This window comes from Herpailurus yagouaroundi, unplaced genomic scaffold, assembly GCF_014898765.1.
Source record: "Herpailurus yagouaroundi ecotype Mexico unplaced genomic scaffold, PumYag 100, whole genome shotgun sequence".
NCBI classification, from domain to species: Eukaryota; Metazoa; Chordata; class Mammalia; order Carnivora; family Felidae; genus Herpailurus; species Herpailurus yagouaroundi.
The window spans coordinates 16661628-16688434 of NW_024412391.1; the positions used below are offsets into that span (position 1 = coordinate 16661628).

At 43.3% G+C, this 26807-nt stretch overlaps 1 protein-coding gene across 5 annotated transcripts in view; it reads left to right on the plus strand.

Annotated features, from left to right (window-relative positions):
- Positions 1–24526, plus strand: part of UBE2H (ubiquitin conjugating enzyme E2 H) — a 103215-nt gene extending 78689 nt beyond the window's left edge. For 3 of the 5 annotated variants that reach the window (XM_040471980.1, XM_040471982.1, XM_040471981.1), the window contains 3 exons: positions 708–760; positions 15536–15664; positions 20197–24526. In XM_040471980.1, the coding sequence (XP_040327914.1) occupies positions 708–760; positions 15536–15664; positions 20197–20321 (307 nt within the window). In that variant the 3' untranslated portion in view covers positions 20322–24526. The remainder of the gene's footprint in view (positions 1–707; positions 761–15535; positions 15665–20196) is intronic. The other 2 variants (XM_040471983.1, XM_040471984.1) reach the window with 1 other exon arrangement.
- The last annotated feature ends 2281 nt before the right edge of the window (positions 24527–26807 follow it).

A 26807-nucleotide genomic window follows, 5' to 3' on the forward strand; every position in this document is an offset into this window, starting at 1 on the left:
CAACAAAGATGTTTTGTTACGTGAGTGTCAGTTTTAATCTACTGCCACATTCCAGCAGTGTACCTTTTGGGCACTTATTTTCCCCCCGTAAGTAAAATATCCAGTCCGTGATCATGTATTGCATTTACTTGTTTCTTTAAACTGCTTTAATTACACGTTTCTTTAAAATACTTTAATCTGGAATAGTTCCTCAGTTTTTATAAAGTTGACATTTTAAAAAAGAATATAGATCGGTTATTTTAAAGACCATCCCTCAATTTGGGGTTGTCTGATGTTTCCTCATCATTAGATTCAGAATATGTACTTAAGACCAGAAAACCACAAAGTGTAATTGTGTCCTCAGGCTACTGGGGAGGTACACAGGTTTGTCTGCCCCTGGTTGCCAGTGTTAATTCCAATCACCTGGTGAAGGTGTTGTCTGATTTCACCGTTGTATACTTGCTGATTTTTCCTTTTAATCTCTAAGGAAACAGTAAGACTTTGTATATATTCTGCTCTTCATCATACTTCCCTAATTGGGATGTTTTTTCTTTTCTTCCTTCCTTCCTTCCTTCCTTCCTTCTTTCCTTCCTTCCTTCCTTCCTTCCTTCCTTCCTTCCTTCCTTTTCTTTCTTTCGTACTATTCTTGATAAATAAAATTAGTTGCCAGGTACATGCAACTAGCTTTCTAATTTTTAAAAAAATGCCATTCTTTCCATCTGTTTCAGGTCAGGAACTGTGTGTCTAGATGTAATTAATCAAACTTGGACAGCTCTCTATGGTGAGTTTGGCCATGGAATATTTTTTAGAGATGTTGAGATACTGCCTAAAAAATGTTGTTTGCCTTTTCTTTGGTTTAAGATGTTTTGTTGGGAATGGGAAGGGGTTAAGAGGGCCTGGATGGGAATGTTTGATCAGTGAAAAAAATATTTTCTCTCAAGTACAAACTTTGACTTAGCAACAGAAGTTTAAGATAATCTTGTGAGATTTTGAACTTAAGGTATAGTGATGTACATATGCAGACATACAAATAAACATGTAAACATATGTGTGTGTTCAGAAGCACATTGTATACATGTTTACCTGTAATCCCTTTGACTTTTGGGAAAACTCGTAACAATGTCCCTGTGAAGTGAGATGGTACATTAACAGGTTTGGGGAGTCCTCTGTTTTGAAGGCCAAAACCTCATTATGAAGCCTTGCCTCGGTGCTGAAATCAACATCTCCTCTCTTATAGTGAACCAACCTGTGAATTGCACAGCTTTATGCAGTACAATGCTCAGCGTCACAGAGATATGTAAGGAATATCAGGCCCTTTCTGCCTGAGCTTGTAACTTGGTTGGGGAGCTACAAATATGTGGAAATCTATGTAAGTTAATTAGGGATACAACAGATCAGTCTGTATTCCCCCACGTGTCCAGGCTGTCAGGCGCCATGGGCCTCTTTGCTCTCGTGCCCCCCCCCCCCACCCCGTGAGGCTTCCCCTGATGCTCCAGCTGCAATTGATCCCTGCACACCCCTACATTTGATAGCTTTTTGTGGCCCATTTTTACTTCTTACCTGTGTGTGTCGTTCATGCCCACTTTTTTGTGCCACTAGATTGTTTCCGGTCATAGGGGTCTCTGGGGTGCACGTCTGGTGTCCGTGTCCCAGCACTCCCTAGCAGAGCCTCGTACCCATATGCGGTGAAAGAGTCAGTGGTGCAGTCCCCAAGAGGTTCAAGAAAGTCACCTTAGGCAGGGCTTGACCGGAGGGAGCCTTTCTTACTGAAGGATTAGGAGACCTTTTTATTCCAGCCAGTCTGCAGACTACTTTGCCAGACATCCCTGTACTAGGACGGTGCATGAGACTCACAGTGGAAGGCTGGTCACCAGCAGCACACAGTTAATCCTTCTTTCGTGTTTTCTCCTCCTGATTCTGCTATTTAAGAATCATTTCCTCTGCCTGGAGTTACCCTCCTGGTCTTTGTATGGCTGGCACCTTCTTTTCTCACCTCAGTCATCTCTCAGAGAAGCCTCCTTTCCTAGATACTCCATCTAAAACAACGTTCCTCCATAGCATAGCAGCCTGTTTTAAAAACCTGTGTTTAAAGCCAGCATTTGTTTATCGTTTATCTTATTAGACTGTAAGCTCCACAAGAGCAGGGGCTGTGTGTGTACACACATGTATACAAGTGCCTGAAACAGTGCCTGGTGTACAATAAGGGTTCAGATATTTGTGGAATTATTGACTGAATTAATCACGCCTAGTACTGTGAAACAGGAGAATTTTAGGGATACAACGGCTTATGAGGAGATGAGGCAACAAGAAAGAACATATACTCTGAGGTTGGTTAAATGGATTCCTTTCAAGATGTGTTTTTGGTAAAAATGTCTCATGGCAGACTGCCTGGAATAGCTGATGTAATGATGTATTTTCTTAAACTGCATTCACATTTTAGAAATGTACATAACAAAATACTACGAGCTGGTTCCAATTACAGTAAAGTAAATTGGACTTCAACTAATTCTTTTACTGTTGACCAGAAAAGCTTTGTGGAAGAGATTTGCTGATTCTCAAGTACTTCACATCTCAGAACAGATTTTTGAAAAACAACAGCTTATTGAATTATAACTCACATACATGATATTCACCCATTTAGAGCATGTAATTTGATAGTTTTTAAACAAAGTCACAATTACGTACAGCCATCTCCACATTCTCGTCAAAGAAGATTTTCTTCACCTTAAAAAAAAAAACAAAAAAACCCATACCCTTCAGCTGTCACCCCCTCATCCCCTTAACCTTCCTCCCCGAACCCTAGGTAATGACTGATCTACTTTTTGTCTCTACAGATTTGCCTATTCTGGAATTTTTAAAATGGAATCTATGATATGTTGTCTTTTGTGACTGGCTTTTTTGAGTTCACATAATGTTTTTAAGATTCATCCATGTTGTAGCACGAATCGGTACTTCATACCTTTCATGGCCAGATAATATTCCATTTTACAGCTATTACGTCTTTATCCATTTGTCAGATGATGGACATTTGGGTTGTTTCCACCATTCAGCTGTTTTGAATAATGCCTATGTAAATGTTCGTGCACAAAAGTTTCTATGCGGGCATATGTTTTCATTTTTCTTGGGTGTGTACCTAGGAGTAGAACTGCTGAGTGACATGGTAATTCTGGGCAAACCTTTGAGGAAGTGACAGACTATTTTCCAAAGTGGTCGTACCATTTTACTTTCCTACCAGAGGGTTTTTGAAGTTCAGAACAGATTTGGAAGCAGAAGCCCAACGTGACTTAAGATTTATTTCATCACATGTATGGAATGTTGGTGTAAAGCATTACTTTGTGAAGCACTTAGTAACAAGGATTAAATTACATTGGTCAAAGTGAACTTTTATTTCCCTCTTACATGTGTATAAGTTATCATTAAGTGTTCTGTAACATATGAACATGGAGAACACTAACACTGTAGATAAGTGCAGGGACCCATGAGGGAGTGAGTGTAGTCAAAAATGTACTCAGCATGGGAGAATTGTTCTGACATTTTGCTCAGACCCAAACTGCTCCTCAAGAAGATTCAACATTTCTTTCATGGGCAGTTTTAGGAGCAGGTAATTACAATTTATTGTAAAAGTACATAGTAATGGTTGGCACTGATGACCTTGAAGTTTCTTATAGACCTTCCTGATCCCTGAAATGTGAACTAAATTTTTATTACAAACTGCTAAAGACTCTGGCATTGGAGGTTAGTCTGTAATTGGTAAATTTGGAGTCATTCCGTCTCCTGCTGTGATTCTTGAGAGAATCTTAGTTCAAAGGACAAAAAACCTAATTTAATATAAAACAACGAATAGGGGAAAGTTGGCATGTTAATACAAATATTCAGCTGAAAACCAAAAGGCTTAGCTTGGCAACCAAAACTTGTCTCAACACCTCTACCATATAATATAGTACGGAGCAGGGAGTGACTTGTGAAATTTCCTGCAATTAACTTTGCCCCAAGGCATGCGCTGTGCAATGGATGTACATATTTGTAGTATAACAGCACTTCCCAGTTGAAACTTCAGATTTACACTTCTCGTAACCTGCTACCGGTCAGTGTTCTTGTTTCCAGCAGATTTAATCCTCTCGTCCCCCCCCCCCCCCAAAAAAGACCATTGATTTCTGGTAGCCCATTTTGACTCATGGCCTCTATTGTCATTTGTTTCCCTTTGCCAAGTTTCCGTGCAGTTTGTTCATTCAGAAACTTAGAATTGGTGTGATTATAGTGTAATCAACCAGTAATTTTCAATTTTTTATTATTTAACCTTGCAAGAGAGCTAATTATAGTGGGTAATATGGTTAATTTCCTAAAGATGCTTGTCATCATATGAAGTCACTGAGTATGAAGTTACTATTGTTACTCTTGTGCCATTAAAAGGAGAGTAGCAGATGCCATCACAAAATTGATTCGTTTTGATTTCCTGTGTGATAACATCTTTTTCTTGCTTTCTTTTTTTGTATCCCTTCCTGCTCTTCCAGACACAATGATAAAAGCTCTGGACAATTTAAAATGCAGCCAAGGGGATCTGAATTTTAGTTTCAGAAACAACTGTAATTTTAAAAATTGATGGAAGGAAAGTTCATTAAGCCACAGGTAGCTTTTTAAGCATTCCTACTATTTTCCAGTTTCCCTTTTTCCCCAAATAGGTTTTATCCACAGTTGGCTTTTCTACCCACACTCTTGGAGGCCCCAGTACCGCCACCGCAATTCAGCTTTAATTTCTTTCCCACCGTTCTGGGCCATGCATTCTTTTTTTTTTTTTTAATTTTTTTTCAACGTTTATTTATTTTTGGGACAGAGAGAGACAGAGCATGTACGGGGGAGGGGCAGAGAGACAGGGAGACACAGAATCGGAAACAGGCTCCAGGCTCTGAGCCATCAGCCCAGAGCCTGACGCGGGGCTCGAACTCCCGGACCGTGAGATCGTGACCTGGCTGAAGTCGGACGCTTAACCGACTGCGCCACCCAGGCGCCCCTGGGCCATGCATTCTTGACCTCTGTCAGTTGTGTTTCTCTCCGGTTTAATTTTACTCATTTCTCAACTGACTTGGTAAATGACTTATTTTGTGGATTAAGTTGTGGACAAGTAAGGTCAAAGACAATTTTCTTATAAAATTGGGCAGTTTACAATTTTATTCTTTCTCACCTTTAGGGTTGCTAGCCAATGGACTGGATACTCCTCTTATTTTGCTGGTGAGAAAAATCAACATTTGGGAAATTACTTCCCCTAGAGTCATCTGGGGAGTCAATCATAGACAAATGAAGTTGCCTACAACAAAAGGAGTATTTCAGGGACTTTGAGATTAAAAATAGACAAGAGAAACGAAGTTTCTTTTACTAAGCATTTAGAACAATTTTAAACTATAAGTTTATTTAATAGTACTATACTGTGGGCCTAATGAATTTAAGCTTTCTCCTGCTGGAAATATTTATTCCATCCCTCTTTTCAGTCAGGTAGCCTGTGAGTCTTTCCAAACAATTAAAATTCTGGCTAAAGGTAACTGTGTCTCAAAATAATGCTTTGTGTTCACTAGTGCTTGCTAACTGCGTTTTCTAGCCACTTTAATGTAGCTGCGCAGACAAGAGATACATGCATTTGTCTGCATGGATGATTGGCCAACAACTAACATTTGAGAACAGGCTCGAGAACTCAGTATTGATCTGTCCATGGTGGAATCATAAACATCATCCTGCCTTTGGAACAGCTGGATGTCATTATAAGTCTCTTAGAGGCCAGATAGAGCAGTTTCTTTCCAGTGCTGTGGGGGAAATGTCAACTGTAGGAGGTAAAGAAACATGCCGAGTTTGGTATTTGATGGCTTCAACAGTACTTAGCTAGCTCCATGGTCTACCTCCTCTGTCTGTCTGCTTGGAGATACTCAGATGTGGCGTTGGCATGTGGCCCAAGAGATTAATTAACTGTGCACAGAATTTAAGAATTGAATTTAAAAACTTGCAGAAACTCCTTAAAAAAAACCCTATTCGTGTTCACTGGTGGTCAGTATCAGGATCATGGAGTGGTCAGGCTTTGCAGAGGGTAGGACATGAGCCAGGCTGTGGCCCTTCCAGAGAGACACAGCTATGTTCTAGCTTTTTTGAGGCTTCAGTTTTAGGGCCCAGTCGTGATGATACAGATTTGTTTTCTCTTCATTTGCTTGTGATCACTGCATAGAGGTAGTCTTTGCCATGTGTGGCCCCTTATCTGGTAATTGCATGAAGATATCTTTGCTCCTGACCTCAAAGACAAACTAAATTATTATCTAGTAATTAAAAACTTTAAAAATGAGTTTTGGTGTGACTGTAAGAATACCAGCTAGCTAATTATACATTAATTGCCCTCATTTCTGAAAAGTTAATAACAAACCCTATTACTGTTTCAGCTGGCAGTCTTTTAAGGTAAGCAGGGTCCTACCAGGTTTGAATTAGGATGAACCCTCTAAAGAGCACCCGAGTAAGGTGGAAAGTGTTTGAGACCGACCTGGCAACAAAGGACGTGTCTCTGGTGAACAGGAACCTGTTTTCTTCCTTCCGATCTCTAGCAGCGTTCGTGTTCTTCTGTAGATGTCTACAGTTTAAGTACGCTGGGGGAGGGAACTGCAGTAGACGGGAGATGATTTTTCTAAGTCTGGCAGCATGCCACAAAACGTTCCATGTTCTGTAACTACACACCTCTGGTTGGTGGCCTGGTGATCTGGCACTTAGCGGAATGTATCTGGTGTTCGTCCAGGGTTTAGTTCCCTATGTCTTTGACATTGCCCTTTCCAACATATAACCAAAATACCTGTTTTTACTTTGGAATACTTAAAAATTATAATGCTACCACTGGTGAGATTCAGTGTATCAATCGTGTTGCAAAAATTTTTTGTTCATTAATTGTTATTCCTACTAATTGCACTTTTTTTTTTGAAAGGTGTGAGGAGGGAAGCGTTTGGCTTTTTGCTTGCATGACCCTCTTCATAAGACCTTATTCTGTCTTTAAAAGATCCCCATGGACTAACTCGAGAACATTTGTAAATCTGATGAATTCAGACCTTTTACGTATTTTATCCACATAAACACAGGAGACCCTCTCGGTGAAGTAATTGGATACATTCTTGAATTCATCCTCCAGCAGATTGGTGGCTTGATATACGATTCCGTTAGCAGCGTGTCAGCATTCAGTAAACCAAGTGTGGTGTGGCAAGCCTTGTGGCCAGCTGGTCCTGTGCCATGGCACCACAGGAAGTCTTTGTGGGGTGGTCTGCTTCTGCTCGCCGTGTGTGTGCCCTCAGAACAGCTGCAGGAATAGGTTTTCCTCACTGAAGTGGGATTTGAATTAGTTCTTTAGAGAATATTATTATTTTTTATTTAAAAAAAATTTTTTTTAACGTTTATTTATTTTTGAGACAGAGAGAGAGCATGAACAGGGGAGAGGCAGAGAGAGAGAGGGAGACACAGAATCTGAAACAGGCTCCAGGCTTTGAGCTGTCAGCACAGAGCCCAACGCGGGGCTCGAACTCACGGACCGTGAGATCGTGACCTGAGCCGAAGTCGGACGCTCAACCGACCGAGCCACCCAGGCGCCCCTAGAGAATATTATTTTTAATCTCGAAGCCATTTCTTCTTTAAGTCCACCTGCCTATCTGAGGGCACTCCTCCTGAGCAGCGTTTTTGAAGTTTTCCTCAAGATGTCTGTCACCTTTTACGGTCCCTGCTTACCAAGTCCTGCACATAGAACGACTGCTTGAGCATAAGAAATGCCGTTCCTCAGGTTGAAGAAGTTTATAGGTTTCTGGCTCCTCTTCGTTTGTGAGGGTAGAATTTTACATTTTTTAGTGTTCACAGACTGTAAGCAGGAGAAATTTAAAAATCCATCATTAATATTCCAACTTCTTAGGAGCTAGCTAGCTAACATCTATCAGTTAACCCAAATTATTAAATAAAGAAATCTGAAGATTTTATCTGCCCTGTTTCAGTCTGATAAAAATATGACTACATGTACATTATATGTGTTTTTTATACATATAGTAGGTACCTTCTCACCCCTACAAAAAAATAATTGAATGAAATGGATTTTATGGTTGGTTTTCCTCTGAATGCATATAAATTTATGACTGGCTTAGCAGTTTATGATGGATTAACTACAGTTGCATGTAAGATGAACAAAAGTCAATTAATGGGGTTTTGAAAGGTCGGCTGCTAATTTTCTCTAATAAATCAAGGATATGAATAACATGGTTGAAATTTTCCATTGATCTCAACTATTTAGCCATTAGCTTCAACCATAATGGCTGAAAGTCCATGGACAGAGATCTGTGTAAGTCCTAGAGAATCGTTAGTTCTAGCCCACTAGAATCAACAACTTGTGACTTTTCTCCACATTTTTACCTCTAATTGTGAGTGGAACTTTTATTTTCTTCTTCTCAGCCCTGCTCCCTGTTGAATTATGGGACAGATAAATACTGTAAGGAGTTGTGGTTAACAGTGAATTTCAACTTGAGAAGCCAGAGATCCTCCATCAGAGGGGAGGGGACCAATGAACTCTAAGTTTGTTTGGATAGCATGCTTCTGGAATATGAAGAGTTTGGAAGGAAAACAAGAGGGACTTGATCTTGATGGGAAATGACCTGAGTGATTGTTTTAAGGAAGCTTCTTTGGTGACAGAGGCAAGAGTTTGGAGCCTGGAAAGCCACCGAGGAGGGTGATTGCCCTGATCTGGGGTGGAATGCTACAATGGACTTGGTGTAGTTGCACACCAGGGAAAACAGAAGAACCAGAGCCGTTTTTAGACAGGTAGCGAGTCTGGAAAACTGCCCGAATACATGAGTAGTACATGGAATAAAGGAGGAAAAGGCGTAGCCAAAGTCCTTCTGGGGGTTTGCAGCCTTAGGGACAAGGGTGTTAGAGTCTACTTAGGTATCAGGAAAAAAAGATTAAGTTTTCTGGGAAGTAATTTCAGGCATATCAAGTTTGATAAGACCAGAAATATAAAGGGCTGATTAGAAAGATTTGGTAGTTACCAGCACAGACTTGTTTCTTTAAAATTGCAAGATGATGAGCTTCCCCGAGTAAGCGTATATGGAGCTACTTCCAAAATTGCAAACACCTCAGAGTTCACACTGCTGTGCAAATGAATGATGTCTTTCCGAGCAGATTTTTATTTCTGTATGTTATTTGGCTTTAAAAGGTCTTTAAAAGGGCTTTGGGCATGTGGGGGACAAGGAGTAGATTACGAAAGGGGGCAGAGGGATAGGTGGCCTTTGAGGAGAGGGGGAGTGGCTTTGATGATTCTCGACACCTAGTCATGACTGTGCGTGTATATTCATGGTGCTTTCTAAGTTACAGCATTTTGGGTGTTAAAGCTACAAAACAAATGAGTATTAGGCAAGTTAATGTCTCTGGGGGAACTGCCTCCCTGGCAATTCTAGTTTCTGGTGGGCCAGACCACATCAAGCTTTGGGCATCCACAGGGTTTTAACCTGAAGATAGCAGCATGCTTGACCAAAGTTTTCATTTTAATGTTCAGAGGAAATAGAGGAAGAAGAAATAACTTTTGGTCACTGGTTTGTAAACAGCCAAGAATAAAACATGATATGTGATTCATCCCCTCCTGTGTTTTCTCTTCTAAGTCATGTACTGTCTTTTTGTGAGTCACCTGGAGTAGGGTGGCTTTACTTTAACCGTTGGTGCCTTTTTTTCCCCCCTGTGTGACTCATTTTAATTAACATGTATTCCTTGAGGGATACAGGTAGCTGAAATTTCTACTCTAAGAAGGTGGCGTATTTTTATAAATATTTTAGTCTAGTCGTTTGATGCCCTATGAAGCCTATTCTACAGTCCTTTTTAGTGATGTGTAATTCTTCCTTGTGAGGAACTGCAGTATTATACTTCCCTTTTTGCAGATGAAGAAACTGAGATGCAGAGAGGAAGAGACCTGCCCGAGGTCAAAGAACAAGTCAGTGGAAGGCCTGAGATTAGGCTTGTGGTCTTCTAGGTTTTCCATCTGTGGTTTGCCATTTTGCTGGAGAGCGTCTGGTCTAATGGAATTTACTAGTCTACCCGATGTCCACAGTGTGTTAGGTGATACACATCGCTGCCTCTTCTGCTCTAAAGCAGCCCTTCCTTTCTTGCCCCTCTAAAATGGATCCACTTTCTCCAACCATTAGTTCAGAATACCTCCACCTGGAGGAAGTGACAGTGATAGCAGTGTGCAGGAAGGAATGCTTGAAAGGGTCAGGGAGTAGTTCCACTAGAGCCTCCTGAGCAACTTAGCTGAGAGCCCTGAATATTTTCAGAGAAACCACACGCAGAGGGCCCTCTTCCCATTTGTTCTCTATGGATATGGGTATATAGTGTAGGTAGTGTTTCCTGGCTATGCATTTCCATACACACGGATGCCAGCCTATCCTAAGTCAGGGTCCGTGGGGTAGGTATGAGGTCTCAGCATGCATGTTTTGAAAAAACTCCACAGGTAATTCTGATGGACAAACAGCCCAGGACCTAGACTTACCTAGGAACCATTGCTCTGGACCGAAGGGGGTAAATGGTGCTTCTTTTGATGAGAGATCAGTATGATTTGAGTGTTTTTAAAAATTAAATATGAATATAAATTACTAGTTTAAGTGCCTAAACTGAGGACTGAGTGTTCTAATATTGTTACTATAAGATCAGGCTGAAGAATCTGTCTTAATGGACTGCATTTTTATAAATGCTGATTTAGTCCAAAGCTCATCAAAAACCATACTTTTCAAGGTGGCTCAGTGGGTTAAGCATCTGACTCTTGATATTGGCTCAGGTCATGATCTCCTGGTCCATGAGATCGAGCCCCACATTGGGCTCTGTGCTAACAGTGTGGAACCTGCTTAGGATTCTCTCTCTCCCACTCCCTCTGCCCCTCCCCTGCTCACTCATGTGCTCTCTAAATAAACTTAAAAAATACTTCTCTGGGATCTTTGGATTTCCTTGAAAAATTAAGGCAGCCAATAGTGGAGCCAGCTGACTATAATCTCTATACTGCGTAACCTGTGTCTGGCTCTCTCCCTTTCAAAAAGTAGAAGATTAATTTTTTTTATTTTTTTTTTTAACGTTTTATTTATTTTTGAGACAGGGAGAGACAGAGCATGAACAGGGGAGGGTCAGAGAGAGGGAGACACAGAATCTGAAACAGACTCCAGGCTCTGAGCTGTCAGCACAGGGCCCGACGTGGGGCTCGAACTCACGCATGACCTGAGGCGAAGTCGGCCGCTTAACCGACTGAGCCACCCAGTCGCCCCAAGATTAATTTTTTTTGAAAAGACTTTGAACTGTTATTGATTTATTATTATAATTATAATTATTATTATTATTATTAAATTCTAGGGGAAAATATTCATTTTATGATGGATTTTTCCAAAGATGAGTATCTTTATTTCACTCTTGGTTTGTAGTTTAGGTCTTTTCTGCCAGTATTTATCTTGAAAGACCATTTCTATCTGCAATTTGGTAGAGATGTTTTGTGGGGGAGGACCCTCTCAATAGTAATCACTCTGTCGGCCACTTTCAGGGTCGTGTTACTACTTTAAAATGCCCATAGCCACAGCATCCTGGTCTTTAAAATCTGCCCTCTTTGCCTGGAATGGGCTGTGTACTTTTCCTTGTCTGCTCTTCTGTTTTACAGGTGTGACTCAGCACATCTGTAAAATGGATCAGAACTGTGTTAATGCAGGAGGACAGGAGAACGCAGGAAGGTAGAACAAATAATTGAGGGTTCTTTTACTTGTTGGGAACAAATACCTAGGCAGAGCCACTTATTGGTAGCTTGAGAAACTTAAAAGTAGTGGGGAAAGGGTATAAAAATCCCTTCCTGGAACACATGAAACACCTAGTTATGAAACATGTTGTCTGCCATATTTCTCAAGTCCTAAAGCACTTCTGGAAGTTACTTAAAGAGAATAAAAATACACTTTTTTTAAGGTTTTTGTTGTTGATAGGAATATTCAGCTGCTAATCTTTATATTATATATATATATAATCTTTTTTTAAATTTTAAAGCAAGAGCACGGGGGGAGCAGGGGAGAGGGGCAAAGGGAGAGGCAGGGAGAGAGAATCTTCAGCAGGCTCCATGATCAGCGTGGAGCCTAACATGGGGCTCGATACCACGACCCTGGGACCGTGACCTGAGCCTAAACCAAGAGTCGGACACTCCACCTGCTGAGCCACCAGGCACCCCAGCTACTAACCTTTTTGAGTAGCACCTATAATGATGATGCAACAGGAGACCTCCCAGGTCCCCACATGCGGATATCCGTGAAGAGCCGTGGGCTACTTTTCTGTGATTGAGCTACTTGAAAACAAGCACGTTGCTTCTGTGAAGTATCAGACAGTTCAGCCACAGAAATGCCTTAACATTCTCTGCTTAGATCATTCTACTGGCCTTGAACTTGTGAGAAGGGAACACTTTGAGGTAGGGGGTGGCCATCTCTGAGGATATGCAGTTTGAATGCCCAGATGTGGTAGCTCGTGCCGTCATGAAAATTTAGACAGCGTTCATTTCATCTACCGACAAAGGCAGCATGATAGATAAGCCCAGGTTTGAAATCCGCTCTTTGGACAAGTTGGATAACCTCTTTGTGCCGCAGTTTCCCCATATGCAGAATGGAGATGGTAATTAGCTCTTTGGCTGCAGTGAAACTAAGAGTGTACATGTGAAGTGTTTACCAGGGCCTGGCTTGTAAGCACACTGGCTGCTACCATTCCTGTTACTATTATTAGTGTTGATGTAACTCTTATTAACTCTTCTCTGGGATCGTGTTCGTTTGTAAAACTTCCACACCTTGTTTTTTCTTCAGAATTTATTTACCTTAATTTTTAGACTTGTGTTTTATTTAAACATTTCAAACATGCAAAAGTAGAAAGGACACGCTTATAGGAAAATGCCGTTTTTAAAGGTAAAAAAGCAAAGTGTCACTTGAAGTGTGAAAGTAGAAGTCGTAAGCCTATTGCCTTAAGATGACTTTTTTAAATACTTCTATTATATGTACTGTACATACTTCCAGTTCTAGACAAATGCCATTTTATGGACTTTTTCCTTCCATCATTACAGCATAAATATTTTCCTCTATTTTTTATTCTCTATTTTTCTCTATTTCTCTATCAGCCTTTGAGCTTTGAGTAGTTTGAGTGGTTTATTGACTATGTTGATGTTGCTTCCTTTTTTTTTTTTTTTTTTTTGCTTCCTTTTTAAAAAAAAATTGTAAGTAAGATAACAGGGAAAACCTTATTGCAGGTGATTGGGGTTACCTTGAAAGATTATTTCTGTTTTGCTCTTTTGACTAGGAATCTCTGCACTCATTTCCTGGTATCGGAGAATCTTATAATAACGCTGTTCTTTGGGAAGTTAGTCTATTGAAGGTGACATAGCTCCAGTCCATATAGTAATACCAAGTCCCCATAACTTGGGGTTCAAGATGAACGTGCTCTGTCAATACCTGCTCCCCGGGAGCAACACTGTGCTAACTGTCCTGGGACTGTCCTTGACATCACTATCGATACCTGAACTGTCCAGTGTGGGGTCTACTAGTCATGTGTGGTTCTATAAATTTCAATTAACTAGAATGAAATAAAAATTCAGTTCTTCAGTCCCACCAGCCACAGTGCCTCAACAGCCACATGTGGCTAGCAGCTACCATATTGGACAGCGCAGATACAGAACATTTTCATTATTGTAGAAAGTTCTGTTAAATAGTGTGGCTCTAGCTTATTCTCCCAGCTGCTCACTCTGTTAGGAAGCCTTACGCTGACAAGGAAGAGTTGTCCCTTATTCATAGGGTTTTCTAAAGCAGAGGATGACAAACATTGGCAGCCTGGTTTTTGTATATGAAGTTTTATTGGAACACAGCCACACCCATTTGTTTACCTATTGTCTGTGGCTGCTCTTGAGCCACAGTGGTAGAGCTAAGTGTTGAATAGTTACAACAGAGACTTAATGTGGCCCCCAGAGTCTGAAGTATTTACTTTGGCCCTTTATGAAAAAGTTTGTCAACCCCTTTTATCTAGAGCAGGATGTCTCAACCTCAGCACTGTTGACATTAAAAAATATATATATATTTTTTTATGTTTATTTTTGAGAGAGAGAGAAAGAGAGCGAGTGGGGGAGGGGCAGAGAGAGAGAGGGAGACACAGATCTGAAGGAGGCTTCAGGCTCTAAGCTGTCAGCACAGAGCCCGAAAGGGGGCTTGAGCTCTCGAACCGTCAGATCATGACCTGAGCTGAAGTTGGATGCTTAACTGACTGAGCCACCCAGGCAACCCAGCACTGTTGACATTTTGGCTCAGATAATTATTTGTTGTAAAGGGATGTCCTGTACATTGTAGTATGTTTAGCAGCAGCCCTGCCTCTGTCCATGAGTGCTGGTGGCACCACCTGTCCTCCTCCCCCGTCCAGATGTGACAACCAGATTTTTCTCCAGACGCCAAATCATCGCTGGCTGAGAACCACTAATCTAAAGTGATTTGGCTTTGACCAAACGCTCATTTAAAATACTGCATAAGAGTGCTCACTCTAAAGGGAAAGAAAATACATGAAAAGAGCAGAATAAATGAAAGGGTAGTTTTTATGCTATACTTTAGCATTCCCTCCAGAAAGAGAAATTTCTCTACCAAACGTGGTACAGTAACTGGCGCAGGGCAGAGAGCTGGAAGCGCTAAGATCCACACTTCACGGTCTGTGAACTGAGGAGCAAATGGACTGGAGTCATAGCATCACCGAAGTGGCGGGAACGTGTCGTTTATTTCACAGGTTTACAAGGCCTGTTCCCTTTATAAAACACTGTGTGACTGCAGGGCTCTTGTTGACTTTGCTGTGCGTGTAAATGTCATGTGTATACCCGCCACCTTGTGCTGCATGTGGCAAGACGGGAGTCAATAAATGTTTACTAAAATGACTGTTAATAAATTCGATAAATGGATATTTCTCTGTCTTACAATTATCTATGATTTTAAGTGGTCTGTGTAGGTTCCTGCCTTCATCAGCCAGAAGAATTGAAAAACTGGTTATAAAAAAAAAAAACAAACCTGGCTATATTTATGTCCATTAAAGCTGATGAGAATTGAATTAAACGTCAAGGCATATAAAATTCTTTGTAAGATCTGGTGCTTGAATACTTTTCAGAGCGGGGATTTTCAAAGCTGTAGAAAAAGGCAGTATTAAGAGATACTCATTTTGTAAGAATGTTGAGTATGGGGACACACATTTTAATTAAACAAATGTACTATTTCTGAATTCTTGGTTTAAAATGTGGAGTGAATTAGAATTGGGACAGTTGCCTTTGAAAGCGAATATCAGGTACACCTTTTTCCTGATTCTTCAAATTAAAATTAAAGTAAACATTTTTCAATTGGTATTGAAAGGAATATGTGATATAGGTCATGTGTATAAGAGAGCACACTTTTATGGAAAACTTCGATATGGTTATTTAGGAAGATAAGCAGTTTTGACTACTGAATTCAAGTAAATTTAGGAGAACTTGTTTTTTCTATGCGTGACATATTTCTGTTTGTTTTTTCAGATCTTACCAATATATTTGAGTCCTTCCTGCCCCAGTTGTTGGCCTATCCCAACCCCATAGATCCTCTCAATGGTGATGCTGCAGCCATGTACCTCCATCGACCAGAAGAATACAAGCAGAAAATTAAAGGTAAGAAGGCAAATGGTTTCAACTGGAGACAGAAGTTCTGTCTTTGGGGCTTTGAGATCATTAAAAGAAAAGCCCTTAGTTACTGAAACAGGCCTAAAAAGAGACCGCCGTCTGGGGGCTGGAGCAGAGCTCACTAGCCCCTACAGTTCCGAGGGTCATGGACACCTCGGGAGGCTGAAGGTCCCAGCAAGGAGGAAGAGGAGAGAGAGAGCAGAAGGGAGGATGAGAAAGCAGGAGGCACGTGTTGGGCGCTGCCAGAAATCCCTGTGGATACCCGCGCAAAAGAACTTCAGCCTTCATTTGCTTCCTCTCGTCTTGTAAAATTAGAAAGTTGGACTGGATAGTTAAGTATTAACTGAAAGGCATAACCTCACATTTGTTTCCAGACAGTGTCATCCTGGCCCCTTAGGAAAGCAGTTAACTGGAAGTTGAGAAACGCCAACTTTATCCTTATACTTTTTTTTTTTTGGTGTCATTTTACATATTGAATTAAGAAGACCCAACTGGCTTCTTTTCTTGGCCTCGTACTAGTTTTCTTTGACTTTGGAGACTTTACATCTGGGCCCATTTCTTATCTGCTGCAGATACCTGGCCCCAGGGCTCAGTTTTCTAGTAAAACTTGAAATGTGCTGTTTGAGTTAGAAAGGTACCAGTGGCAGTAGCTCTAGCTTGCTCATCCTTCAGGAGGTAAAACCCCGCTTCGTCTTTGTTAAACAGCTTACCTGCTAATAAGACGTGACGTTCATGGAAACGAACTTACAGTTTTGAAAGAACCTCTAAAACTCCACAGAGGTTTTCTGGTGTTCGTTTTTACCTCACTGTGTGCTTGAGAACCTTCATAGTGAAGAGTGTAGATAAAGTCCCCCCGCCCGTCCCCCCCCCCCCACCGAAAGGGAAGGAATTCAGAGTCCATGAAAGTAGGCCTGCTCTTTAACCAGATGGCAGGCTTTGGTATCACCTAATTTTGAGCGTGACTTGCCCATCTGTATAGCAGTTCGGAATGTCACCTCCTACCAATTGTGTGTCCCCTGTGAGGTCCGTCTGCAAGAGGTGGCAGTAGAAACAGTTTGCAAGAGGGGCGCCTGGGTGGCGCAGTCGGTTGAGCGTCCGACTTCAGCCAGGTCACGATCTCGCGCTCCGTGAGTTCGAGCCCCGCGTCAGGCTCTGGGCTGATGGCTCAGAGCCTGGAGCCTGTTTCCGATTCTGTGTCTCCCTCTCTCTCTGCCCCTCCCCCGTTCATGCTCTGTCTCTCTCTGTCCCCAAAATAATAAACGTTAAAAAAAAAATTAAAAAAAAAAAAAAGAAACAGTTTGCAAGAGCCTGGACTAGATAGGCCTTCACTCTACACCGTGTAGGTATGAGACAGGTGCGTTTGAGGCTGTTTTTTGAACAATAGCTTACCTTTTCTTTGTTTTCTCCTCCTGCTCTGATCTCTGTCGGGTATTGTTTGGTACTTTTGTTGAGATAAAACAGAAATAAATCTACACCAATTAATTAAGTCTCAAGTATTTTGCAAATTAAAATCTAATTTATGTAGCAGAGTATCTGTAAAGCCAAATAAACCTGTATTTCAAGGGAAAAAGAGCAGTCCGTTTCAAGCAGATAAAATTCTATTATGAGACTCTATTAAAATTATGGCATAGGAATCACTTAACCGTGTCTGCAACCCACAGATACCTCGGTGTGGAGCGGATTTCTATGGTTCGTACATTCATTGTGCCTCAACACTTTAGCACCATTCCTGTTTTAGTGCAGACCCGCTGTAGTTCCAGTTACAAAAGAAACCTGATTTACATTTGTATTTCAGAATGACAAGCTCTAGCTTTTAGGGCATTTTAGCTTGCTGAAATGTCAGTGTTGGCTATCATTTGTCTTCCTTCGTAATCTGAAAATCAGGGCTAGAAGAACTATCCTAATTGCTTAGACTCACTCCTCTGGCCCCCAGCCTGTTGGTCTTCCTCTTCCTCCTGGGTTTCCTCCACCCCTAGCCTATCAGAAGCACCCCCATTTCGGAAGCCTTTTTCAAAGTTCTCTCTCCCTTGCCCTAAACCCCTGAGGTCTAGTTTGTGTTCCCTCCTCTACTGATCATCTGTGAACTCATGTCTTCCTACTCATTTGGACCCTTCTTAAGACCCATTATCCTGACTTCTCTGCAGCTTTGGTATTTTGTCCCTTCCCTTCCTGACAGCTGTTCTCATTCCATTCCTGAACATGGTCATTCTCTTAAGATCCAGATCTTCAGCCCTCTCTCATCCTCAGTCACCACTTGGGGAGCTAATTCACCCTTCACAGCTGTAGATACTTCCCTCCAAGTAGACGATTTCCAAAAGTGTGCCTAGATGTGACCTCTCTCCCAGGCTGCCTTACCAGACATTTCCATGCCTAGCCTTAGAGGTCAGGGTATGTAACCTTTCTTACCATGGATATTAGTCAGCATTCATATATAGTTGATGCTTTTTTATCAGGTAAATATGAACTGCCTGTAGGACAGACGGGCACCAGTGGAGCTGTCTAAAGATGGGGCACTCTCTGCTTAAAACCTTGACTGCGTGGCACCTTGGCCTGCTGTTCAGGGCTCTCTCTCACTCTGTGTGATCTACATCTGTGCCTGCACTCCTAAATGTATCAATATGTGACCATCAAATTGGATGAGTTTCAGATACCCAACTATCTATTATTACAATACATATTACAGTACACCCTATTTCAGGGAAGTTTCAACCCTACAAAAAAAACAAAAACGGAACAGAGTAACTTAACCATATACCCACCATACAGCCTATTACAAGACCTATACATTTTGCCTTATGTGCTTCAGCTACAAGTGTAGTTCTCAGTGTTGCATTTTACCATCCCAGCCACTTCCTTCTCCCCTGTGCTTCCCCCCTGGAATGGCGTCTCCTTCGCTGCAGCTGACAGTTCCCTCAAGGGTCAGCGCACGCGTGCCTGTCTTCCTGGCTCTCAGAGGCTGGAGCCCCTTCCTCCAGGCTTCTCTCCGATGGCGCTTGGCAGCAAACTGCTTTTATCTGCGTCTTTGTCTCCTGCTCATCACTGACCTTGCTCTTCCATTTTTCTATCTCCTGAAAGGCCTTGACCTAGTAAGCACTTAAAACATATTTGTTCCCTTGAATATACGAAGAGAGCTAATAAGTATCACGTTACAGTGTCAACAGTGTCAAAGTGCAGCCACTTCTTTCTACAAATGAAGCAAAGGAACTGACCCACTAGAGGGTAAAAATAAAATTTCTAAGACTAATAAACCATTCTCTCTGCCTAAAAGATAAGGTAAGTTCTTACCTAGTCAGAAGCTTTTGAAACCTCATCTCCGCATCAAGCTTCATTATGAGGAATCCGTAGGGCTCTAAGTCAGAAGTCTGCAGACTTTTTCTGTAAATAGGGCCAGATTTGGCCACATAGAGTCTCCGTCACGCATTCTTTTTTTTCTTTTTAAACAACCCTTTAAAAATATAAAAAAAATAGTCCTCGCTAGGCCCCTGCATTACATTATTCAGATTTCCTTCTCTTCCTCTCGTGCTGCATCCCTGCAACTCCATAGGAAGAAAAACAAAGCATAAGGACGTGAGGATGTGTTTCTCTCCTGCTGGCATTCTGAACAGGGTTCTGTCTTGTCTCTTCGTATCATGTGTGAGCTATTTACTTAAAAACAGTGTGCACTTCGAGTTTTTAGGAACAAGTTTGTTTGCTTGTTCAGCAGCTCTTAAAACTTTCAGCCAGCATGTTCAGCCTAGACTACAGCAGCATAAATCTTCAGGTAAATAGTAGATGATAAAGTCACTCGGGTGAGCCGTGTCTCCAGATAGCAGCTCATTCCTGAGCAGATTGAGAGACTGTTTTACCAGCTGCTTCAAAAACCTGACAGGCAGGATCTGTTTAGACTAAAATCTATTCTTAAAATAATAGATTTGGGCTGACTATAATTATATAACTGCAAGTCTAAAAATGATGGGGGATTTCCTTATAAATTACCATGGAATCATACCTAGTCCTGTTCTACCTGGGAGGTGAATAGTTTTATTAACACGGAGATAAAGAGAAAGCGTGAGGTTCACGTTTTCCCAGTTCTGCGAGTTTGGAGGAGCGCAAGCACATGGACACCCCAACAAGGCAAGAACGAGGGCGCCCCGGCAGCAGAACCGGAGGCCGGTTCGCACCCACACCATCCCGGATGTCTGCCGGCTCTCCCCTGCCCTGCGGCTGCCTTGTACACATCCACCTGGCAGGTGATGGCCCAAGGGAGTCCTAGGATGGAGACTCAGATTTCTGCAAGTCAGGTGTCTGCTTTGCCTCCCTTACTAAGGGGGCAGAATGCACGAACTCCAAAGACGTCTTCCGAGGGATTTTCCCTTTAGTTTTTAGTGACCATAGTAACTGGCCTCTTTTCTTCCCCCCGCCCCCCTGGCAGGTAAGGAAAGCTCAAACTTCCCTGGGACTTTGCCAGCTTGGGGGTCACTGAAGCGCGCGCCTGCCTGCTCACTACCCCTGTGTTTTCTTTCTCCCCACCCTCTGTGCAGAGTACATCCAGAAATATGCGACGGAGGAGGCACTGAAAGAGCAGGAAGAGGGCACCGGTGACAGCTCGTCGGAGAGTTCTATGTCTGACTTTTCGGAAGATGAGGCCCAGGATATGGAGTTGTAGTAGAAAAAGCACCTGCTTTTCAGAAAGACTATTATTTCCTAACCATGAGAAGCAGACTATAATATTCATATTTAAACAAAGCAATTTTTTTTATTACTAAACAAGGTTTTTATGAATAATAGCATTGATATATATATATTATATATCACCCTTTAGATCTTGATTTCCTGGTCATTTCTCAACCTGAGGTGCATAGCATATCCCCACATTCCATTTTGGTAGCAATATGCGGTCCGAATGCATGCATTCATAAGTCCATTTGGCCAAGTCAGCCTGTGTGCTACTGAACTGTCGAAAGAAACAGCCGCTCTGATAGATAGACGTGAGTAAAAATAACAGGAAAAAGTGGCTTCTTTTATTGATGGTTCCAAAGACACAAACCAAACCAACCAGCTCTTGGACGTGAAGATAGAATATAGCGCTTTTTCAAAACGGTCGGGAGGAACTGGGCGGGGAGGAAGGCCTGCACCTGCTGTGGGATCACCTAGAGCCACCACGGCAGATCCCCAACCGCTCCTTCCCGGGAAGCCTTGGTGGCCCCGTTTCCGCGGAGTAACAGTTTAAAACAGGGAGCTAATTGGAGTATTGAAACCTAACAACAATTTTTTGACTCTGGATTTTAAGTACATTTTTATATGTAGATTCCTGCCCTTCTCGCTACCAGGCCCCGCAGCCGCAAGTGTTTTGCTTTGGAGAACGTTTTGGAAGTGTTTTCTGAACCTGATTCTTTTTCTTGGGGGTAGAGCTTATAATCCGTACCTTTTTGAGAGGACAGGACAGGAGGAGAAGAGAAGTTGTTTCGTCTCATCCAGCACGTGCAGAGTCACATCCCTATCCTGTTGGCCACTTTGGGACTGCTACCCTGGACTGAGAGCTATAAATTGGAGGGTGGTTGTGGGTGTTTTTATGTTGTTGTTGTGGTTGGGGCTTTTTTTTGGTGTGTGTGTGTGTGTGTGTGTGTGTGTGTGTGTGTGTGAATCGTGCTTAGACAAGGTGCAAATTTAATCTTCACCAAGAGATGGCCTCCTCCTTGGGCAGCCACTCAGTGGACCATTAGACTCGCAAGAAGACCCGTCTGGTGGCTGTGACTCCTGGGTGCTCTCGTTCATGTTTTGGGTTTGTTTTCTCTTCTGCTGCCGCTCTTGGCAGCGGCCTGGTCATCATCTACTTGTGGGAGTGGGAAACGGGTATTTTAGACCCAACACACATTCTAAATTTAAAATGAGTAATAATTGGAACAAATAAAGGTCCTTGTACCCAGAGTGACTCTGCATGGGAAAAAAACCGCTGTTTTCAGAGTGTGACTGGATAGGAGGGAAGATTCGGAAATGCGATGTGGTAGAACAGGTTTTGAAGGAGGAAAATGTTCTCTCCTGTAAGTGTTAAGAGGAAATCAGACAGTTGAAAATGCCTGCTAATCAAATGTTTGCTCAGCTAACCATAGGTCCAGGTTGCCGGCAGGGTTTTCTTCAAACAGGAGTGTTGCCTGCTGAATTTGGAGAACTTTAGACAGCAAGTCTGTATCCCTTTTTTGCCACAACCAATAGGACAATAGCAGAATTAGCCAATCCTAAAACTTTCTCAAGACAATTTTTGAGTGTCCCACCGGGATGATTTTTCTTTCTGATGTGTGTCTTAGTTTAGAAGTGCTAACTATTTCACAAGGTTTGAGTCCGTGAGGTTGGAAGATACCCTATCTTTTTTTATTCAAAAAGCACAATCAGTCTTTTCTTTAAAAAGCTATATGAAGTACAACTTGCTCTTAGCATGATTATTTTCCTAAATAAAAGACAAAGAATTTACTTATGTTAATTACGGGCATGAAGCAAAAGGTTTCCTTAAAAAAGACATTTTTTTTAAAGTGCAGTTATGTAGGGCTGTGGTTAGTTAACCGTACTGAGTTATCTATCTAGCATTTGTGGCTTGTTGGAGGGGTAGTTAACTATTTAACATGGAATGGTGTGCTTTAACTCTTTGCTAGCGCGTTGTCTTCTCATTACTTTGGGGGAGGGAGGGTCTCTGCTGGCACTAACCTGCTTACCTGCTGAATTAGCAGCTTGCTTGTGCTATAACCGTTTAAATTGTAGGTGCGACTTAGGGTAGGCTTTAAAGTGCTGGGTGGTGATTTGAGTTCAAACAATAAAAAATTGTATTTTTTCAATATTGTATAAACAATAGTGTTCTAATTACCTTTCAAAAAAAATAATGTCCAGATAATAATTGCTTTTAATCTTGTCAAAAAAAAAAAAAAAAAAACAAGCTAGTAGAGCCAAGTTTAGGGGAATGTGTGTGAGCCACAGCTCCGCTCCCCAACTAGATCCGCTTTTCTCGAATAAAAAGACATCACAGCTCCCCACCGACGGAGCGCTCTGGCACTGGGAGCCTGGTGGTGTGGAATTCTCAGACAAAGACGTGTTGGGGAGGTTGCAGGGCTTAAGGAGCAGATCTGAGTGTAGCATGGCTGTAGCATGTGTGCGTGTGTGTTTGTCCATCCAAGTCTGTCTGATGAAGATGTGATGAGGCTCCCTGTTAGCACACGGAGGCTCCTGGAATTGCTACCCAAATCACGCTGTACCCTCTCATTCTGTGCAAATCTGTCCTTTCTGGGCGCTCACCTTGGTCCCGTGCATGTTTTGGGCTCTGTGTGGGGCTTTCCCTCTCCTCCGAGAAACCGGTTTTTGATAAGTCGGACAGAATCCCTTTCTATGCTAACTTTTGTCCCTTCCTGTACCTGGGAGAGGGAGGCTGGAGGCGGAGACCATGCTTCTAGGTGCAGCGGGAGCTAGGAGGAGGCCTGGCTGTGAATCAGAGGACTCTGGGCCCCCAGTAATAGATGAGATGCAGTAAGGCAGGGGGTGTCACGGCACCAAAAGCTTTTCCAGGTTTCCCATCATAATGCTCAGAAAAGCACCCAGAGCCCCCTCAGAAAGGCTGAACGTTATTGCTTTTAAAGGTGGTGGTCGTAGGTCGGAGTTGCTTCTGGCAGGTTCCCTCCCTTTCTTAGCATACCCATGGTTCATTTTGAAGTCTTACCTTGTGGTTTGACCAGCGCAAGCCATCCTCTGCCCCTGTTCAAATGGCCGAGCTCAAGCTCGCGCCAAAAGCGACGAGCGAGGTGGCCGCAGCCCGCAGCACGTGACCGCTGCCGTCCTGCAGCCCCAGCGCGGGGGGCCTGGTGGGTTGCATTCAGTGGTAGCCAAGCTAGATGCTGGCAGTTTGCTCATGTGCTTTCAACCTTCTCGCCCTCCCTGAGGTTCCTGTGCGGTTTCAACCAGCATTTTATACTAGTGAGGTCGTTACCAGAAGTTGCCGTATCTGTCTCCAGTACCTAACATTGTTCTTCCACTTGAGAAGCCGTTCTCATTGCCAACTGGCTGATCCAGGCTCCTGAGGAGTGTCTCCCCTCGAAATGCTCTCTCAAGCCCTGGTCTGGTCGGCCTTGGACTGACACTTGCTTTTTATTAGGCCTCCTGTTATGATGGCTGAGAATCATGAAAGACAGGTCCTCTGCTAGCCTTCATGGGTGAAGTTTCTAGACCCCCGCTTTCTGGGAACCGGTGTTTGATTTTGAATGGCAGACGGCCCTTCTATGTTCTAGGGACTCAATCAGAAGAGTGAAAGCCATTAACAAAAGTTAGCAAGAGTTCTTTTTTATTTCATCAACTTCCTAACCGGGTTCATAGCCGCCTTGACTAAAATCAAATCCTTTCTGATTGGGCGCAAAGACCTGCATTTCTCTGGACTTCTGAATCCATGTTCCTATTTTCTCTGGCCACTGAACACCTTGGTGGTTCCGTCAGGGATTGGCCTGGAGGCCCCTTGGGGAGGGGGAGTTAGCGGCCCTCGGCTGTTCAGGTTCTCCACGCAACCTGAGGAGGGGCCAGGACTCCATTCAGCAAATACTGTCTTGGCTGTGGGCTTGGGAAGAAATGGCCATTATTTACTGATTGTATTTGGTACATATTGTGTGATACTTGAAGAGATAAAAGGGACTTACCAGCCCTTAATTGAAATCTAAGCTTTTTATCGCTTATTTTTTTTCCTTGCCCTATCTCCTCCCTTCCACCTTTTTCCTTGCATTGTGATGATCTAGCGGGCACTTCTGTCAACAGGACAAATGCCTCCTCTGACTATAACCTCTTAATAGTTGTGTATAATGAAAACTGTAAACTTTTTTAAATAAAATGTGTATATACCTTGGCAAATGGCTGGACTTTGATCAATAATAGCCTCCATGACTACTTTTAAAAACACTCTCCCTGTTCATCTGATGACTGAGCAGAAGTTGGCTTTTCCTTTTCCTTTTTTTTTTTTTTTTAACTGAGAAGCTCCCCCCCCCCCACCTCCCCCCCGCCATTGACTGAGAAGCTCTTACAAAGGCAGATGACTGGATTAGTTTGGGAAAGGAGTGTCGCCTTTATAGACAGTAGGAGACCCCCACCTCCTCGGAGTCCTCAGTACCTGGAGTAGCAGGTGACTGATGACTACAAACAGGGCTGGCTGTGAGGCTTCTTCACAGCCTTGAAAGGCCATGTCTTCTCGGAGGTCTTGGAGCCTAAAAGACCCCACCTGCCCTCATGTGGATCAGCACACATGGCTTCCATTTTGCTGGTCAGCCCAAACCTTCTAGACACTGTCAGCTAATGCCGAGTGAAGGGTGCCCACTTGGCCTGGAGTGACAGGCAGTGTAGCTTCCTGCTGCCTAAACAGGTGCCCCGCTGTGCCAAATGCCACTGTACCCCCCCCCAAGGGGTGAGGGAAGGGTGGGCACGGTGGGTTTTGCATCAGAAGGGGAGCCCTGGCGCAGCATTTCTACTCCTTTCTAAAGCATGCGCCCTCAATGGCCACCAGGTGGCGATGTTGCCTAGTCTCCTGGAAAATCGTCTTGTGCCGGATTTAAGACAAAGGGAAGACTTGGTCACATGCTTTTACTCCCCGAGCCCTCTTCTGTTTTCTTCTGCTTCCTCACTTTCCCCAGAAAAGTTTTATTCCTCACTGAATCCTAATGTGTTCTCCAGTAGGTCGAGCTTTATATCTGCCCGGGAGAAGGGAGGGTAAGGCCACCTAGGAATGGTGCTCTGCTGGGAGTAAGCACACTAAGCTCTCCTGGGACAAGGAAGCCCTCAACATGCCTCCAGTGCTCAGAAGCAAAACATTCCACAGGTTTGCAAGTGATGCTCACTGACCCCTCAGCCGGGTGTAGTGGGTCAACCAGTGCTCTGAGTTCCCGTCCCGCCTTTTCAGTCACTAGCTCCGGGGTCTCTGAGCTCTGCCGGCCGGGCCTCCGGTTCGTTTTTAAAATGAGCCTCAACTGGTAAGTTCTGACTCCCACCCGTCTGCAACTCAGAATTCCGTCCAGTCTCTGAAACAATACGGATATGGTTACAATATATCGGGATATGGTGTCCTGAGAGGATATTCTGGCAACCCATGAAACACTGATGTTTCAAGATCAGACAGTTTGGGGACCCAAACGGCTTTCTTTGGGAGTTTAGAACATCCATTTTCACTTGAAAGGAGAAGTAAGGGGGCGCCTGGGTGCCGCAGTCGGTTAAGCGTCCGACTTCAGCCAGGTCACGATCTCGCGGTCCGTGAGTTCGAGCCCCGCGTCGGGCTCTGGGCTGATGGCTCAGAGCCTGGAGCCTGTTTCCGATTCTGTGTCTCCCTCTCTCTCTGCCCCTCGCCCGTTCATGCTCTGTCTCTCTCTGTCCCAAAAATAAATAAACGTTGAAAAAAAAATTTTTAAAAAGAAAGGAGAAGTAAGAGATGTATCAGTCCTATGAACGGTCTAGTCTATCCATCTCACATGAGGGAGCTGCTTTAAAAACTCCCTGAGGCGTCTCAGTGCACTTGCTGGGGTTTGGGTCCCTCCCTTGCTCCCCAGTAATCTCACCCAGTGCCACTCTTGCCTCCGCCTCAGTCTAGCCCAGCCCAGCTGCTTCCCAGGCAGCAGCTGGCTTTCCACTGCCTGCCTAAGGCATTACCCCTTTCCTGGGATGGGGGACCCAGGCTTTCTGAGGTATATTGTCCTAGAAAAGAACTGTGGGCTCAGAGCCCCAGAACTTTTTATCCCCTTAAATTCTCTTGCCATCTCAGAAGCCTGCTTTCTATCCCAGGGAATGAGTTCCCGTGACTCTAGACCCTGGTGTTTCTTGCTCCCCACCCGGAACCAGGGCAAAGAAAGTTTTTGTGGATCCCACAATCCCTGGCTCTGCAGAGGCCCTGGAGCCGCCTGATAGACTGAGCAGGCTTGTTTATGAGGCGCCCACAGGCTTCTCGGAGAGCCAGATCCCCAGATGAACCCAGCATGATCCACCTGGGGCCAGCCCTGCTCCCCTGTGCCTTGTGTAGGGTTTGTGCATTCAGAACTTCTTAGAACTGAAGGGTTGCCCTGACAAGGGATTTAATGGTAGGCTAAAGATACAGGGATATTTCCCTTCGGCTCCTAGGACCTGATGTCAAGTGGCCAGGGCAGGCAGGGTCAGA